This window comes from Sinocyclocheilus rhinocerous, unplaced genomic scaffold, assembly GCF_001515625.1.
Source record: "Sinocyclocheilus rhinocerous isolate Xijiao unplaced genomic scaffold, SAMN03320098_v1.1 scaffold449, whole genome shotgun sequence".
NCBI classification, from domain to species: domain Eukaryota; kingdom Metazoa; phylum Chordata; class Actinopteri; order Cypriniformes; family Cyprinidae; genus Sinocyclocheilus; species Sinocyclocheilus rhinocerous.
In genome coordinates, this window is record NW_015652285.1 from 452,329 (window position 1) to 472,544 (window position 20,216).

General features: G+C 36.0%; 2 protein-coding genes across 2 annotated transcripts in view; one reads left to right on the plus strand and one right to left on the minus strand.

Annotated features, from left to right (window-relative positions):
* Positions 1 to 1,718: 1,718 nt before the first annotated feature.
* Positions 1,719 to 15,196, plus strand: LOC107714385 (nuclear envelope integral membrane protein 2-like). Its single transcript, XM_016520208.1, has 9 exons — positions 1,719 to 1,993; positions 3,591 to 3,700; positions 3,845 to 4,076; positions 4,158 to 4,230; positions 6,789 to 6,882; positions 7,206 to 7,320; positions 9,264 to 9,489; positions 13,090 to 13,278; positions 13,389 to 15,196. Exons 1-9 carry the CDS (start codon positions 1,903 to 1,905, stop codon positions 13,702 to 13,704), a joined length of 1,446 nt encoding a protein of 481 aa, XP_016375694.1. The 5' UTR covers positions 1,719 to 1,902; the 3' UTR covers positions 13,705 to 15,196.
* Positions 15,197 to 15,402: 206 nt separating this feature from the next.
* Positions 15,403 to 20,216, minus strand: part of LOC107714386 (major facilitator superfamily domain-containing protein 6-B-like) — a 16,289-nt gene continuing 11,475 nt past the window's right edge. The window contains 4 exon segments of the mRNA XM_016520209.1: positions 15,403 to 16,193; positions 17,868 to 18,146; positions 18,217 to 18,315; positions 19,324 to 19,485. Coding sequence (XP_016375695.1) covers positions 15,934 to 16,193; positions 17,868 to 18,146; positions 18,217 to 18,315; positions 19,324 to 19,485 — 800 coding nt within the window. The 3' untranslated portion in view covers positions 15,403 to 15,933.

Consider the following 20,216-nt stretch of genomic DNA (forward strand, 5'->3'; position numbering starts at 1 on the left):
CCCATTCACTGCAGAGGATCCATTGGTGAGCAAGTGATGTAATGCTAAATTTCTCCAAATCTGTTGTGATGAACAAACAAACTCATCTACATCTTGGATGGCCTGAGGCTGAGTACACTTTCAGCAACTTTTTATATTTGGGTGAACTATTCCATGCATATTAACAATTCATTTATAATTAATTTACTGTCTATTAATGCATGTTTACGATTAATGTGTGATAAAAAGGCTAACATATATATATATATATATATATACATATATATACAGTACATATACATATATATATATATATATATATATATATATAGTACATATATATATATATATTGCATCTTATTTACCATTATCTCTTAATATTCTGAACCAGCGGTCATGAAACCTGTGGAGCTATTTTGTTAAAAGGCCCTTAACTGACTCTGCGTCAAAAACGGGACTTTCTGTACCTTAACAAAAACCACAAAGCCTTCTAACCAACACTTTTTTTCTTAGTATACTTTCCCCTGTGGGACATTACCTTCTGACAGTCTGCTACAGCAACTGAAGATAAGCTTCATTATTAGTGCTAAAAGTTATTGATGCAGCAAAATGATTAAAATGTTGTCATTTAACAGGTTGCCTGAGAAAAGAAATGCTCTCTTTCTTGGGCAACGAGGTTAGAATTCTTCCTAGAATAAAAATGACAGCATCTGCATTAGTCAGATGCTTGCTGACTCCATGCAAGCGTAAGTGACAGTGGGTCTCAGCCTGGCGTGGGTGTGCCTGTCAGGAAAAGCCGCTGTTGTCTCTGCATCCTGGAGAAATGAGAAAGCAGCCGCCTGCTGTGTCTACACCCACCACAAAAATCCCCCTTCCATTTCAAAGGGCAAAGAATGCACAGAGATGACATTTTCATCTGGTCTCCTCTAGATTTTGGTTTAACGTTTTTCTTCCCACAGCTTATCTTTGTGTTTGCTTCAAGACTGCATTTGCAGGACTAGACATTTTAAGATTGCTTAAAATTGCTGATAGACAATGGATTTTCCATGTTTTCTACATTTTACTATATAATAACAATTAATTATGTTAAGGCATTACAAAATTCATGATTTTTAAGATTTTAACAGACAGACAATGCAATGTGCTCAACCTTCTGTTGTGATCAAATGGATGTAATATCATCTTATTAATATCAGAATAGCTTCTTCTTGGCATTTTTACACTAAACTTATAAACACAAATAAAATAAAATGAAACTTAAATATCAGATGGAAAAATTAAATGAAAATTAGAAATATTGAAAAGTTAACTACAAAGTTAAAGCACTAAAATTACTAGGAAATAAATGATATACAAATATGAAGGCTGATATAAAAATTAATTAAACCTAAATAGTAAAATTTAAAAAGAACAAAAAGTAATAAAAATGACAAAAACCACACAACAAAATTAATCAAATTTATGCTAAACTTAAAACAAAGACTAAAAAAAATAAATTAATAATAATAATAATAATAATAGAAGCCAACTGAAAATACTAAAAACTACAATAGTACGTAAATCTAACTACAAATAGCGTTGTTTACTTTGACTGAGTATTAAGACTGGACTAATCGAACATCAAACGCCCAAATAGACTCCATTAAGACAACTTAAACTTTGAAATAGCTTTCAATGCGCGCTTTTGTGCATCTAACGACTTTTGTAATTTAGCATTTTACATGATAAATTCTACATGACAAATGAGTAACTTAAATATCGGGACCCATCATGCACTCTGAAACTGTTAGTCTGGTCTGGGTTACACGAAGCCCACCGAATTTGAACCCGAAAACATTAGCTTAGCTCATGTTAGCTTAGCGGGCCAATCATTAACCTGCTGTCTGTCAAATCTATCCATTTAACACAATAATCCACAAAAACATGGGGAAGTTAGCTGCTTTTATACCCGTTTTAACTCTTTTGTGTGCTTCATGGCAACGTGCAGGGGGAAACAAAGGATATTCATACGCAGGTAAATGATTTGAGTCATATGCTAAACAGACAGCAGCATAAACAAACGCCATTAACACTACAAAACAGGCACATTGTGTATAGATAACGGTATTATGCTACGTACCTTTATCTATGGGATTTTGAATGCGATAAAATCGCCGAGTGCAGTTAAAGTACTGTTTATTTGGGTCGTGAACTGTGTGAGCTGGACAGTGGACACATGCTGTATGTCAAAATCTAGAGAAGCATTTGTATACCCGTGGTGCTGTGTGGATAGGGACTTTATTATTTTTAAAATCTATTTATAATATAATCTGTTTATATTTTGTATTTTTAAGTTTTTAAGGAAAGTAGACTGTTCTGTAAAAAAAAAATAGTTTTATGAGAACAGTATTACATACGTTTTTAAAAAAGACTAAGGAAATAAAACGTGGTATGTGGTTTTACTGCCTTTTTTATTTTAGAAAAAGCAATATGGATTACGGTTTTAGTATGTGAGATTTTTCAGCATCCAATCAACAATAACCAAACATAACTGGTTTGTCTGCATGTGTTTGTAATCTTATCATGGTCCTTCTAACCTGTCTGTCAAGACTCATTTATTCACTCTCTGTTTCAGGTTCTAGATAACAACTCTGTCTTTTGGTTGTGAGGCCTTATTTTAGGCCCTGTAGTGTCCAGTTTGTCTCCATTGATGAAAACAATGTAGAAAAGTTTATGAATTGTATTAATGTTTATGAGTTGTATTAATGTGACAGTGGAGTAGATCCAAATAAGCCCACTTGACAGAAAATTTGATTTATGGATTATAAATAGAGGTGAACCGATAGTGGATTTTACCGATAATGATAACTAGGTTGGACCACACTGGTTGGCAACGGATTCAATAAGTAGTTTTTAAAATGGATACTGACTGAAAACAAACATAACACTTCTAAGTAAAATTGTGCTCAACCTTATTACTACAAAAAAGAAAAAAAAACACCACCACTGAACCGTGAAAATGTACTGTACATTTTAAATATAAATAAATATTAATATATTAATTAGGCATATACCTTGATGTTTATTGTTATGACATGTTGGATTCTTATTGTAAAGTGTTACCATTTCACAAAACAGTCATGCTTAAAGATGGCCATCTTTAAATATTTACACAAAGGCCATAGCATTGAAATTAGGGACATATGTATGTATATTGTATGTATACTCTCCCACTTTATTTGCTTTTGTTTTTAGAACCCTTAATGATTATCTAATCAAAATAACAAATGTATTACAGTAACATTTCCCTTATGAACCCCAGTTTGGGAAACCCTGCCATAAGTGATACGTCCATTTATAAATGAACAACAACAATAAATTGTGTGAGTAATACTTTTGGATCGAAGCAACCACACATGAGCATGTCAGGATTTAGAAAGTGAGGATGCTGCAGTTGTAGTAGTATAGTGATTAGAATGAATTTAGCCTGTGGGCAGAAGCTCTTCTGTTGCCAGCTGTGATTTTCTGGGACGCTTTTGTACTGTTTTAGACATAGAAAAAAAGAAAACGAATGATGGGGATTGTTAAATTAAAGCAGAGGAGTAACACTGATTCTTTCCTGATTCTGACAGATTGCACCTATGTGAAAGGAGACAGTGCCCACGAGTATTCTGGGAGTCAATGCTTCTGTTACAGCCCTGGTACAGAAATCGAATGGAAGGACTTCTGGTCCACCTTCAAGGTAATATCACATCACGCTGTAATGTTATTTAATCTTAATGTCGTGTGTGTGTTTTTTAAACATTTATGTTATTTTATTGTAATAACATGAGGGTGAGTAAACTCCCTTTAAATTGAATACTGACAAGACATATGTTGTTCACAGGTAAATGTGACAAGTGATGAGGACATCTTTGTCGTGTTTCCGATGGAGACCAGAAATTGCCATCATCCGGATGATCTTCTCACAGTTACTAACTGCTTTGTTGAACACTACTGGCCATCCACTATCCAAAGGGAGAAGTCTTTGGACATTCCTCTGGTTGATGAAGATGTCTGCTTCATGACCAAATCGCCTAGAAGCAATACTAAGTATACACTACACGTCTCCAACAAAAGTGAGCCAGAATATCACTCGCACCTTATTCTTATAAAGAGTAGTTGGGCACTGAATCATGATTATTTATGTTCTTTTACAGGGTTAAATAGAATGTGCTTTCTGCTTTTTATGTGTGGGCTGGTGCTGTTTTTCGGAGCGGGAAACATATGCAGGTAAGTGGCAATTTAGCAGTTCAGATGTTCTCATCTAGAGATAATCTGCAGTAGAGAATCAGATTTAATTCTGATCAAGTTTTTTTTCTTCTTTTTTAAATAATTACACCACCTTAAACTGGGATAAAGTAGTTTAATATAAAAATCACACTACATTTTAAGGAATTGTACACACAAAAATGAAGGCATTTTTTTAAGAATCTGTATGCAGCCTTTTTTTTTATATAGACCATCTGACCATCAAAAAAGTGCAACTTGTGTGGTACATTGTAGTCTCCTGAAGTCATATTTTGGGTGTCAGTTAATGCCTGCTTGTGCTGTCTGGATCAGAGTATGTGAGCGGAGTGGCGTGATTTTTGACTGGAGCAAGGAGTGGATTTTTTGAAAGCATTGTGGTTTTCACTTGCTCCAAGAGCACTCCACTACCGCTCTATCATGAGCACAATTAATGCAAACAGCCCATTATATATAACTGCATTTTATCAAGAATTCACGCATCATTAGCTAGCTTGACAGATATGTGGATCACTCAAATCAGAAAGAAGGTGAATGTATAATGACGGCGATGGTCGAGTGCGGGAGGTTATATCTCAAGCATGTTTGTTTGTAGCATGTGGATACTCAATATTGATTGGGTGAATTCACGTTTTAAACAGGTTATTGTACAGGTATTTAATCTCCGCTTTAATCTAAAGTGCTGCTACATTGCTGCACACAACACACAAGTTTGTACATAACGTACAGATCACGCGCACATAGAAACATTCAGGAGTGCAGAAAATTATTGTCAACAATGTCCTGTGATTTTATCAGCTTGAAAACGGAAAAGTTACAGCATATTCTTTGTTTCTGAAGTAACTCAGCTTGTAACCATAAAAAATTATACCAACGAGAACATAATACTTCAAACCTTTTTCATACCACTGAATTCAAGAGCTTGTAAAATGAAAAGAAATCCACTGCCCAGATTGGCTTTTTTTTTTCCCTTTAACATTAAACTAAATACTCGTTTAATCATTCATTTCCACTCATTCATCTGAAACAGTACATGCCTTCAAACCATAATACTGAACATAAAACTGATAACGTTACATTACATTAACAGCTCAAATTTTAGAAAGGTCGCGCATCAGCTTCGCCATTGTAGAGAGACGCTGCACAGACAAGTGAGTTAAAGTAATTTAATATTAAACTATTCTTCTAATATTGTGTATTTATTTTTCGTTTAATATAAGTTCTGAACAGAACTTTGTGATATTTCAAAACATACTGAAATATTTTAGTCGCAAATTTCGTCATGGAGCGAAGGCGGAGTGGTGTTTCTGATCAGTTGAGCGAGGAGCAGGAAATGCTGAACCTGGAGTGGAGTGATCAGTGAATACTTGGAGTTCGGAGGAGAAATTGTTGCCACTCCACTCTCATACTCTGGCCTGGTTAGGGTATATTTAGTTCAGTACGTGATTTAAAATTTATAAAGCCTTTATTAAAGAGGTTCTCAACCAGGGGGCCACACACTTCAAAGAGGGCTGCAAGATGAACAATTAAACAAGGGTCAATATTATTTTAATTCATGCCCACAAAAATAAATTTTTTTTAATGGTCTTGGAAAACCTGGACACTGCATGAGCAAATAGTGTGATTTTACAGACCTAGAAATGTCATGGAAATTTCTGTAATAAATGTGATTATTTTTTTCAATATATGTCAAGCTCTAAAATATTGTAACAGGTAGAAATAGCTTTAGTGAAAGTGATGAAAATGATGTGACATGTGGCCAAGTATGGTGTCCCATACTCGGAATTTGTGCTCTGCATTTAACCCATCCAAGTGCTCATACACAGCAGTGAGTAGTGAACACACACACACACACACCGTGAACACACACCCGGAGCATTTTATCTGATTAAAATAATGCAAAACCTTATCCCATAATCATGGAACATCTGGAAACACCGTGTAATTTCATTGGACATAGAGTGTGAAATACATTTACTTCTTGAGATGCCTGGTATTATGGAATTTATTTATTTTGTATTAATTTTAATTATCTGTTATTATTTCACTATAATGCCATTCTTAGTTTTTGTTAAAAAGTTTAAAACAAGCAGCTTTGTCAGCTGAAGTATATTCGCTCTCATGGGAGGCTTTAAACAACATCTTGAACAATAGGGGTCTTGCAGTCAATGCATAAAATGTAATATTTGTTAGCTGAAAATCTGGCTGTCCGCCAATGCTCTGAAGTCTCACCTGCATTAACATTGAAAATAGTGTGCATTCCACACAAGGTTTGATGACAAAAAGACATTGGTTCTCACGTATGTTGTAACCGGGGAAGATTTTCAGTGAATAACAAGCTAAATTTCAGTGTGTTTCTAACACAAAAACTATTGCATGATTATAACTCACAAGTCATGTTGAACTACTTTCATGTAGCTTTTATGGTGCTTTTTTTGTCCTTTTTGGAGCTTGACAGCCATGGTCACCATGAATTGTTTCTTAATTAATTTGTGGTTGAAACTTAAAACTTATTATTCTAACCGACTCTTCATGTTTTCCAGGAGCTCACTGTTTTTCTACACCACCGGAGTTACATTGGGAGTCGTCGGCACATTTGTTTTCCTGACGCTTGTTCTCAGAAACTTCGTACCAACGGTGTGTAATGCTACTGTCACAACCTTTATCATGATCATGATACACAGTATCACATGTTTCCTCCCACTGATCAAACATGTTGGATGAGTAGTATGAGTTTAAGCCTGTCAATGCTGGCATTGATGAGATTAAAGATAAAGGGAGGTGGAGACTCACTCCTCAACACAAACATCCTCAGGCATGTACATCATCGTAAAGTTTTATGTAAAAAAAAAAAAAAAACAGGGCTGTGCAATCATTTACAGATTGACTGGCAGCTCATAGTTTTGGGGTAGGTCAGAAGGTCAAGCACTTTCACTAAGGCTCTGCTTTTTTCCCCCCAGCGAGGGCTGTTCCTGGTGTTGTTGGGCGCTGGCTCTGGTCTGTCCTACATGGGGATCCAGAGGGTGATAAATGAATGGGATGACGTCGTGACTGAGCACTGGATGGAATTACTGGGTAACTAGGCAACCTTTTTCTGTTACAACCCATCTTGCCCTGTTTTCCTTTGCAATCATCTCATCAGCCAATTACATCAGACAGTAAGCCTTCGCTAATGTTAATAAATGGTCTTTCAAATGTACCTTTTGTACAGTTTTGCGTTTCAGTCGAATGCCACGTGTTGTCTGTTAATTTGCTTGACGTGCTCTTTATACAATAGAATAATTACCGTACATGTCATTTAGACAGATTATCCTTCTACACTCTCGCTGCATGTTTCATCAACGGAAGCGCTCGCATTAGAACATGCCAGCATTGCATAGTAACAGTCTAGAGCAGATTGAGATTCACCTTTTGTATCGTATATCTTGGCTCCGTTAGTGTTATAATATGAGGGCCAAGTATTCTGAATGCTGAAATGACTGCCTCTTGACCGCTCAATAGACTATTCTCTGCCAAATCAATTTCCCTCTTCAGACACTCGCAGTATGTAAATGCATCAGTGTTTGAATGCGAGAACCACAGGCATATTAAGATTAAGGGAAAGAATCCGCAGTGCTGCTGGAACATTGATTTCTATGCCTAAAACAAAAAGGCTCTGGGAGGATTACAGCCCCAGTGAATGTCTGTTTTTTTTTTTTTTTGGCCCTTTTTTTTCCTTTTTGTTTTTTTTTTTTTGTTTTTTCAATTTGCATCAGTGTTTGAATGCGAGAACCACAGGCATATTAAGATTAAGGGAAAGAATCCGCAGTGCTGCTGGAACATTGATTTCTATGCCTAAAACAAAAAGGCTCTGGGAGGATTACAGCCCCAGTGAATGTCTGTTTTTTTTTTTTTGGCCCTTTTATTTCCTCTTTGTTTTTTCTTCTTTGTTTTCTCAAATCTACTGTAACATTAAAGGAATAGTTCACTCAAAAAAGCATTTTGTGACTTGCTGTCAAAAGGGGATTTTTGATTTAAAGAGCTAAACGAGCTAGATGTTCTTTTCCATATAATGATTCTATACAACGAAAGGGATTTTAGCTAGAGGGGAAGACTTTTAAAAAAAAAATAATTTCACAAAAAAAGTTTCATATGGCTTAGGAAGACTTGAAATATAGTGTACAAATCACTTAGACAACATTTATCATGATTTTTTGACAGACCGGTCCCCATCTACTATCATTATCTAGAAAACCATTTGTTTCAAAAGCAAAACAAAACAAAAAGTAGATTTAAAGATTTAAATATTTTATGAAGTGACAGTAAAGCAAAATAACAATTTAAAGAAAAACAAAAATATTCTACTTTGCAAAAAAAAAAAGCTGTTCTTTTGAACTGTATTAATCAGAACATCCTGAAAATCAATATATATGTAAGTATATGTATATATACTTATATATATATACCAAGTAAATTAATTATATATATACCAAGTAAATTAATATAACCATTATTGTTACATTTATATTTCACCATTGTTCTTTTGATTGTATACTAAAGTATTTAGCAATCCATTGCTCTGCTCTGTTGCAGCAGCAGCCCATAATGTTTGCATTCAGTGAATGTAAACTCGACAAATACACCACATGACATCCACTATTTAATATTGATGGCCCATAGTCACCCATGCACATTTTAGCAAGTGAAAGCTTGCCTTTAAGGAATAGTTCACCCAAAAATGAATATTCAACATGACGTTTAGTCGTTTCAGTGCGTATAGATCTATCTACCCTGAGTGTTCTGTGTACGTATTATTGCTATTGCTTTATGGGCTGTTTATGAATGACAGGCAAGCTCAGGCAGGCTGCTTCTGTTTGATACAAATTAGGCATGCTTTTTTTATTGTTACCTTGCTACATAAAGTGGTACGGTGCTTTATGTACATATGTATGTATGCATGCATGTGCAGGGAGGTCAATAATACCAAACTTGACATTTAAAAATTATGTTGACATTTTCTCTTTTCTCTTTCTCTGCAGTTTATGTGCTCATATCGGGGTTAGTTAGCTTTGCTGTATGCTATAAACACGGCCCCATCACCAACAAATACACCCTCAACTTTATGACCTGGGCTATGCAAGTAGTGAGCATGGTTTTGCTGTACTATGGGATCACTATCCCCCCTGCCTACTACGTACTGATCATGTTACTGTTGTGCTGGAAGATTCTGCCCTTGGCCTGGAGCCTTCTGATGTGGATTTGCAGGTAAGAAAAGCACCACAAACTGTGAAACAGGTGAGAAATGTTTAGGGTAGGGCTTTATATTTCCCCACCCAATTTATTCAAAAGCTGATCATGGTTACTTACCAAAATGAAGCCAGGTGGTTGGAGGAAAGGGGTTAAAAAGTAAAGGGCCGGTGACACTACTTTTTGTTCCATTGACTTCCATTCACACAAAAGCGAATGCAGGAGACACAAGCTCATGTGATTTTTTGCTTTGTTCCATTGTTCAAGTTTGATGAACTCTGCCCTGCGAATTCATATCTCGTGAAGAAATGTAATCAGTAGTAGATTGATAAGTCACGGCGTCGGTGTGACCTCTTAGCCGAATTAAAAGAATGAACTTTAAATCTGTAGGGTTGCAGTACCGTGGAGTAGATTGCATATTTTTTCATTTTTGAGTTGAACTGTACACAATATTGTACACCATAAGACATGCATTAAGAAAATACAGTAATTTTGAGTTCATGTTCTAAAGTATTTAGCAATCCATTGCTCTGCTCTGTTGCAGCAGCAGCCCATAATGTTTGCATTCAGTGAATGTAAACTCGACAAATACACCACATGACATCCACTATTTAATATTGATGGCCCATAGTCACCCATGCACATTTTAGCAAGTGAAAGCTTGCCTTTAAGGAATAGTTCACCCAAAAATGAATATTCAACATGACGTTTAGTCGTTTCAGTGCGTATAGATCTATCTACCCTGAGTGTTCTGTGTACGTATTATTGCTATTGCTTTATGGGCTGTTTATGAATGACAGGCAAGCTCAGGCAGGCTGCTTCTGTTTGATACAAATTAGGCATGCTTTTTTTATTGTTACCTTGCTACATAAAGTGGTACGGTGCTTTATGTACATATGTATGTATGCATGCATGTGCAGGGAGGTCAATAATACCAAACTTGACATTTAAAAATTATGTTGACATTTTCTCTTTTCTCTTTCTCTGCAGTTTATGTGCTCATATCGGGGTTAGTTAGCTTTGCTGTATGCTATAAACACGGCCCCATCACCAACAAATACACCCTCAACTTTATGACCTGGGCTATGCAAGTAGTGAGCATGGTTTTGCTGTACTATGGGATCACTATCCCCCCTGCCTACTACGTACTGATCATGTTACTGTTGTGCTGGAAGATTCTGCCCTTGGCCTGGAGCCTTCTGATGTGGATTTGCAGGTAAGAAAAGCACCACAAACTGTGAAACAGGTGAGAAATGTTTAGGGTAGGGCTTTATATTTCCCCACCCAATTTATTCAAAAGCTGATCATGGTTATTTACCAAAATGAAGCCAGGTGGTTGGAGGAAAGGGGTTAAAAAGTAAAGGGCCGGTGACACTACTTTTTGTTCCATTGACTTCCATTCACACAAAAGCGAATGCAGGAGACACAAGCTCATGTGATTTTTTGCTTTGTTCCATAGTTCAAGTTTGATGAACTCTGCCCTGCGAATTCATATCTCGTGAAGACATGTAATCAGTAGTAGATTGATAAGTCACGGCGTCGGTGTGACCTCTTAGCCGAATTAAAAGAATGAACTTTAAATCTGTAGGGTTGCAGTACCGTGGAGTAGATTGCATATTTTTTCATTTTTGAGTTGAACTGTACACAATATTGTACACAATAAGACATGCATTAAGAAAATACAGTAATTTTGAGTTCATGTTGACTTAAGTCTAAGAAACTGAAAGTGAATCATATGATGAAATTGACCTTTGAACAGGTGAAATATGTAATCATAAAAATTTGCATGCATTAACTCTGACTTTATGCCTTCAGTCTCTTTTACTCATTCCTGGGCTTGTTCCGGAGGAAGAAACGGCCCAAGGTCAGGCTACTGACTGAGGAGGAGTACAGAGAGCAGGGAGAGATCCACACCAGAGCCTCCCTGGAAGAATTACAGGAGCACTGTAACAAGTCTGGCTTTCCTGCATGGGACACTGTGTTGAGGCTGCGATCACCACATAGGTATTTATATTTTGTATTCATCAAAATAAGCATGTTTACAGAGCACACATGTACTGTATATATCCCATTTTATTGAATGATATTCCTCACGTTGTTTCTGCCTCTTTCAGGTTTGCAGAGTTTCTGCGCAATGGCAGTCACGTCACTCAAGAGGAGCTTCAGAATCATGAGAATCAGTACGGGCTTGGTGGGGAATATTACGAAAACGTGCTCTTCAACAGCAGCTCCAGTGACACCCAGTCGCACAGAGGAGAAGCAGAGGACAATAGCGAAGATGAGCTGGATAGTAACAGTCCTCCAACCCTAAATAACGTCCCCAGTCCTGCTGTATATACTGTATATACTCCAGCTGTCTGCCCGTATCCCCCTGTCACCTACGCCCCTCAGCCAGAACCCATGGATCCAGAAGACCAGGACTTCTTTTAAAATTGTCCTGTTGTCAATTTTGTCATGTTCATTTTAAAAAGACTTTTTGAAACGCTAAACATTTTTAGGAAGGAATGACTCGAAGGAACATTAGTAGGTCCATAAGGATTGTAAAAATAATATTTCTTTCTCATTTGCGTTTAAATGATCTCTTTCAGACAGAGTGGGCTGCTACTATTATATATTTTTTTTAGCAGGAGTTTGTATTCTCGTACCCAAGTGATGCAGAGCTGGGAATAACACTTTTTTTGTACATACTGTATGTTAATAGTGTGTGTGAATAGATAGTGACTGTGCTGCTCTCAGGTATATCAGATCATCAGGACATCATTGCAGTTTGCTAATACATTTGCCTCAACTGCTCAAGACAATGACTCCACATACAGTCCCACAGCATTTATGTAATTGAAGGAAACAGTGCACTCTAGTGTTGGTTAAAGGAACAGTTCACTTATAAGTGCAAATTGTGTCTGGTTTACATCACGCTCATCTTAATCCAAACCTCTGTCTTCCTTGGAACACATAGAGGAAGTTTAGCAGGATCTCCAAATTGCTCTTTATCATATAGTAAAACTAAACGAGGACATACGGTTTCCAAAAGATTCAAAACTGCACATCAAAGCATCTTCATGACTTGTGCGTTCTATTCCACGTCTTCTGACGTCATATGATAGCTATGTTCATATAATAGCAGAACGTATTATTATTGAATAACAACTTAAATTTAAATTCATTCATCACATAAAGCCATCCTAGTGGCTGTTCAAACAAAATCGTGCGTAAACGCAGAAGCATTGAAATATAACTTTTGTGAGCTCCAAAAATTACAAAAAAGGACCATAAACATAGTCCATATGTTGCACTATATTCCAAGTCTTCTAAAGCCATAAGGGCATTGGAATGAAAAAAAAAAAAAAATCAACGGCGAGAAAAGCTAACTTAATAGTCAAACACTACGGCTAGCACATATTTACATTTTTTTTTTTAAATAGTGGCGTGCAAGAACGAGCTTTTTGCTATCTCCCAAGAACCCGTTTTTGCTGGCAAAGAAAATACAGTAATTTTGAGTTCATGTTGACTAAGTCTTAAGAAACTGAAAGTGAATCATATGATGAAATTGACCTTTGAACAGGTGAAATATGTAATCATAAAAATTTGCATGCATTAACTCTGACTTTATGCCTTCAGTCTCTTTTACTCATTCCTGGGCTTGTTCCGGAGGAAGAAACGGCCCAAGGTCAGGCTACTGACTGAGGAGGAGTACAGAGAGCAGGGAGAGATCCACACCAGAGCCTCCCTGGAAGAATTACAGGAGCACTGTAACAAGTCTGGCTTTCCTGCATGGGACACTGTGTTGAGGCTCAGATCGCCGCAAAAGTAATTACAGTTTGTATTCATCAAAATAAGCATGTTTACAGAGCACACATGTACTGTATATATCCCATTTTATTGAATGATATTCCTCACGTTGTTTCTGCCTCTTTCAGGTTTGCAGAGTTTCTGCGCAATGGCAGTCACGTCACTCAAGAGGAGCTTCAGAATCATGAGAATCAGTACGGGCTTGGTGGGGAATATTACGAAAACGTGCTCTTCAACAGCAGCTCCAGTGACACCCAGTCGCACAGAGGAGAAGCAGAGGACAATAGCGAAGATGAGCTGGATAGTAACAGTCCTCCAACCCTAAATAACGTCCCCAGTCCTGCTGTATATACTGTATATACTCCAGCTGTCTGCCCGTATCCCCCTGTCACCTACGCCCCTCAGCCAGAACCCATGGATCCAGAAGACCAGGACTTCTTTTAAAATTGTCCTGTTGTCAATTTTGTCATGTTCATTTTAAAAAGACTTTTTGAAACGCTAAACATTTTTAGGAAGGAATGACTCGAAGGAACATTAGTAGGTCCATAAGGATTGTAAAAATAATATTTCTTTCTCATTTGCGTTTAAATGATCTCTTTCAGACAGAGTGGGCTGCTACTATTATATATTTTTTTTAGCAGGAGTTTGTATTCTCGTACCCAAGTGATGCAGAGCTGGGAATAACACTTTTTTTGTACATACTGTATGTTAATAGTGTGTGTGAATAGATAGTGACTGTGCTGCTCTCAGGTATATCAGATCATCAGGACATCATTGCAGTTTGCTAATACATTTGCCTCAACTGCTCAAGACAATGACTCCACATACAGTCCCACAGCATTTATGTAATTGAAGGAAACAGTGCACTCTAGTGTTGGTTAAAGGAACAGTTCACTTATAAGTGCAAATTGTGTCTGGTTTACATCACGCTCATCTTAATCCAAACCTCTGTCTTCCTTGGAACACATAGAGGAAGTTTAGCAGGATCTCCAAATTGCTCTTTATCATATAGTAAAACTAAACGAGGACATACGGTTTCCAAAAGATTCAAAACTGCACATCAAAGCATCTTCATGACTTGTGCGTTCTATTCCACGTCTTCTGACGTCATATGATAGCTATGTTCATATAATAGCAGAACGTATTATTATTGAATAACAACTTAAATTTAAATTCATTCATCACATAAAGCCATCCTAGTGGCTGTTCAAACAAAATCGTGCGTAAACGCAGAAGCATTGAAATATAACTTTTGTGAGCTCCAAAAATTACAAAAAAGGACCATAAACATAGTCCATATGTTGCACTATATTCCAAGTCTTCTAAAGCCATAAGGGCATTGGAATGAAAAAAAAAAAAAAATCAACGGCGAGAAAAGCTAACTTAATAGTCAAACACTACGGCTAGCACATATTTACATTTTTTTTTTTAAATAGTGGCGTGCAAGAACGAGCTTTTTGCTATCTCCCAAGAACCCGTTTTTGCTGGCAAAATGTTTGTATTCGCCCGAGAAACTCTGTTTTCGGAAGTATGCAAAGGTTTTGAGAGGCAGCACATTAGTTTTGTGAACGACTAAAGATTTTCTCAGGGGATCACAAAACTTGCGAGAGAATGCTAAAGCACTTAATGTTTTTTTTCCCTTCCACTTGATATTTTTTAATCACCAAGTTTCTTTAATGCTTGGGTGTCCAGTCCTGGTCTTGGAGGGCCGACATCCTGCAGATTTTATTTCCAACTTTTACCTACCTGGAAGATTCTAGTAATCCTTAAGACCTTGATTACTTTAGTTCAGGTGTGTTTAATTGAGGTTGAAGCCAAAATCAGCAGGACTGGACGTCCCTGCTTTAGAGGCTCTGTAGAATTTTCATGTTAGTGTGAACCATCCCTTCAAAATGAATCAACTCATCGTCTTATGTTCTGCATCATCAGACTACATGCTGGCATTTAATATTCTTTCCTTTTTATTGAACTTTTAGCTGAAGAAAGAATGTATGTTTAAAAAAAAAACATTTCATTTTACGTTTTTACAGCCTTTTATATTGTCATTTAATTAAATTAAAAAAAGACAAATGGCTAAATTCTCAACCAGAATATTGTATTGTGTCATCATGTAAACATTTCAAGAACTTTTATAAGCAGAGGTCATTATACACAAAGCTGTGAGGCACATGATTTCAGACACCATATAGGGCAAATCAATACCTTCTGATGGTTTGTATTAGCTACTTGGTTTTACAGATAACTATATTTAACAGAACAGAGCATGGCTTTAACATCTTATTTATATACAGAGTAGATGTTTTATATTTAAATTTGGTCACAAGTAATATGGAAGCATGAATAGCAAAATAACATTTTATACAGAGTGCAATGGCAAGTCCCATGAATATTTTGCTGAAGCACCTCAGCTGTTGGATTATAAAAATTTATCACTCAGAAATATGCAGATTTCCTCGTAGGCACCAACTCTTCAAGCATTCTGTACAAAGACTTGCAAGCCCTTTGCAACTAATGCATGACATCAACTGTGGCAGTGCAAAGCATATTGATTCTATTGCCTCGGCTAATGTAGAATACCTGTAGGCCAACATAATATTTTTGGTCCAATGTCAGCTGTCATCTTTTACACCCCATACCATGTCTCTAAATCATAAGGCTATTTCCCACAGAAGTTCAGTCGAGTGTTGATTGTGGTTGTGCTATTGGAGGCAGCTGTTTGGAATGTCCTGGCAATTGAGTTGAGTTTTCTACTGGTTCTTTTCTCCCTGTGGATGGAGGCGGTTCTTCCACAGGACGGACAGGATGTGTGTTTTGAGGAACGAATGCACTAGTAGTATGTCCTTGTGAGAGATATTCTGCCGGACTTATTGTATCGGGTTGAGATGATGTGTTTTCATCAGCAGGTGGCGTCGCTGAAGTTTGCTCATTTGTCTCGTACAAGAAGAGGACACATAAAGGTTAAACATTTGAAATAAATGTCTAAGGTAAGGTACATTTTATTTGTTAAGATGTGTGCTAGAATGAATAAAAAAACGTGTAATTTCACCCCAAAATTAAAATAATGAAGCCTATTTTAGGATCATGATGCTTTAAGCTGTGATATTTCCTTAAAAATTCACATTGTTAACTAGATTTTCGTTTTTTATTTTATTTTTTAAATAATATTTAAATATTCTCTATAGGGTTAAGATTAAATGAAATGATTCCTTTTATTTTAATAAAAAAAGAGAGGCACTATAAACAATTATTACTATGACACATAAACATTTCACAATTTAAATTATACATTTTCTTAACTAAAATGTCAGAATTTGTGGATTAAGTCATAAATATTAGTAATAAAAAAAAAAAAAACGCCCAAAAACCAAATGGTCCAGAAAAGAATTAAAAAAAAATAATTAACTTTCCCCCCCCTCAATTATCATTACCATAATGCATCTACAGTAGCTCACAGAAGTGAGTACACCCCTCACATTTTTGTAAATATTTTATTATATCTTTTCATGTGACAACACTGAAGAAATGACATTTTCACTTAGGGGTGTACTCACTTTTGTGGCCGGCGGTTTAGACATTAATGGCTGTGTGTTGAGTTATTTTGAGGGGACAGCAAATTTACACTGTTATACAAGCTGTACACTCACTACTTTACATTGTAGCAAAGTGTAATTTCTTCAGTGTTGTCACATGAAAAGATATAATAAAATATTTACAAAAATGTGAGGGGTGTACTCACTTCTGGGAGATACTGTATATGCTTTTTATTTTTATAGACTGAATTTAAGACTAAATTAAATTATACTTCGTAATGTAATACCTTTTCTATTAAAAATAAAGGCAGTACAAACAATAATTACTATGATTCATTAATACTTAATTCAAATATTTTTTGCATTTTTTTTAAATATATATATTCTTAGGGGGTGAAATATGACCTGGACATCTTCTTGAAATGTTTCATGAGATGCACCAACCAAGCATTTATTTGACTTCAAATATAAACACTATGTTTACTTTACAATGACAAATAAGTAACTGTGCCAAATGCGGGGAAACAAACGACAACATAAAAGATGTCCTGACTTTAAACATTTGCTCAAAAATTAAAATAAACTGGACACAAAGCAGCTGAAGCACAGAAGTCTGTTTTAAGAAAGGACAAACAAAACTGACAACAGAAAAGCATTTATTTTGGTAAGAAGTGGGTTGTACAACGGTGTTAGTAAGACTTATGTAAATTATCCAAGAATACATTAAGAATGAAAGAGGAAATGCGATTACAGACTGTGACAGGACTGCATGCATTTTTGTGTACAAATTGCAAAGACAGATATTTTTCCTCACCTTTCCCCTGAGAAAAGGACAGCATGAATGCAAAGAGAAAGAGTTAATCATTCAGTAAAAAGGTATAAAATATAATTTGCCATCAGTATGAAGTTTTTCCATATTGGTTTTCACAATAATTACATACCAAAAAGCCAAGATGACAAACTAATACAGGCATAAATAAGAAAATGAGCAGGAAAAAGGTCATGAAATGTTATTAAACAGCAGGAGTGAAACTTTCACCACCTCCTAATGTCCAAATCACAAAGGGTGCCACCCTACCTGCGGGGCTTGACTTTCACCACAGTGGTTGTTCTTTGACAAAGCAACCATATCTCTGATCTGATAGAGGGCGAAAGCGATGGTGACCCAGGGGGAAGCAGACACCACCCAGGCCGGCTTGTTGGCATTTTCTTGCTCTTCCTGATGCCTGGTTTTCTTAGGAGGCGTCTTTGATTCGGGATTTGGCTGAGATGCAGATTGGTTCTGGACTAAGTCAATAGTGGCGATAGGCACAGGGCTGGAGGGAACTGGGATGTTCTCAGCCAACATCGAGCCCTCTGTAAAAGAGCACAGCCGTAATCAATAAGCCGTCACAGGTTTTACTCCAGCAAAACAGCAGGAACTTACTTTTATCCTCGTTCTGACCTAACAGCCACTGTATCAGAGAGAAGATAAGTAATGTGACCAGAGAGGCCATACCGAGGCCTCTGAAGGTCTCTGCAGCACCTAAAAAGGAAATTTGCAAGATGAAAAAGGAAGCTTGAGAGGAAACAAGCCTGATACTGTAAGATGAATGTCATTCACAATGAAAAGAACAATCTAAAAGTTTTCTCATCACCCTTTTGGATATTATCTATATACAGTGGGTACGGAAAGTATTCAGACCCCCTTAAATTTTTCACTCTTTGTTATATTGCAGCCATTTGCTAAAATCATTTAAGGCCCAAAAGTCTGAGACATTTCTCTAAAATTGTATATATATATATGTATAAACAGTAACAGTGTGAAATATAATTTCCATTTAAAATCACTCTAGTCTTCTATTTGAATATATTTAAAAATGTAATTTATTCCTGTGATGGCAAAGCTGAATTTTCAGCATCATTACTCCAGTCTTCAGTGTCACATGATCCTTCAGAAATCATTCTAATGTGCTGATTTTGCGGTTTAATATTTTTGTAGAAACTGTGACATTTTATTTTGGATTCCTTTATGAAAATGAACTTTGATGCATGTTCAATGAACAGAATTTATTTGAAAAATATTTTTTTTTAGATTAACTTTGGTCACTTTGATCAATTGAATGCATCCTTGTTGAATAAACGTATTTATTTGTGTTATTAACTTACTTACCCCAAACTTCTGAATCAGTGTATCAAGGTTTCCACGAAAATATTACATAATATTACATAATAAATTACTTAGTAAAATATATTCAAACACAAAACGGTTATTTAAAATTGTAATAATATTTTATAGTTTTAACTGTATTTTTGATCAAATAAGATGTAATGATTTATTAGTATTTAAGTTTAAAAAATAAAACAAACAAAAACAAATGTCATATTTTCATAGACTTTTGGATATAGAATAATGTAGAATTTACCTTTACTACAAGAGGTAAAGAGATTAGATTCTTTGTAACTGTGTCTAAATATATAACAGCTTAAAAGCATGCATGAGGCACATGTATGGTAAGTCTGTGATGTCACATGGTATTTGTTGATGTCATACCGAAGAAGTTCACAAAAACTCCTCCTAGCATGGCTCCACAGCCTCTCCCCAGCCCCAGGTGCAGCCCCTGCAGGATCCCCTGAGCTGACGTGCGCAGAGCTGGAGGAACAGCAGCGCTCAAATACGAGATGCATGCCGCCCACACTGATGCATGTGTCAAACCTGCATGACACATTAACATAAACAAACACTTGTGCATCTGCCTGAATGCATAAACATTGACTACTCATGAGTTCTTTGTAATATAGGCCTATGACCACATCAATAAGACACTATTTGCAGTTGGTAAGCAAATATTAATATGTTGAAAATTAAAATGTTAAAAAGCAGCTCTATACGCAATATTATTATAAGTATTACGCAATATGCTTTCATTCTGTTACAAGTGATCATTAAAAGTTAATCAGGAACCGAATGCAAAAACAAAATAGGGGAGAACATAAAAAAAATGAGAACATAAAATATGAATAATTAAAGCTAAGAGTCAGCAGTATAACTCATGATATTTAATGTCATAATAGTAAAAGTGAAAATTCAACAAAAATACTTTATAAATTAAATACTACCGTATTGGCCCGAATATAAGACGACCCTGATTATAAGACGACCCCCCCTTTTTCCAGTTGTACCTTTTGGAAAAAGGCTTTTTAAAACCCAAATCTTGTTTTTTCTCAGTAAAACACATTTTGTCTTCAATTATTTTCATATTGCATATTTTTCCTATTTAAATTTTTGTTTTGAAAGTATGGTAAAAACTGGTAAAATGTACCAACAATCACATTAAAAAAAATATACACTTTTTGATATACCATAAAAAAAACAGGTAGCCCATCTGAATTAGGACATTTAGGCTATCCATCTAATAGTAGCCCACCAAAATCTTATTAAGAGTA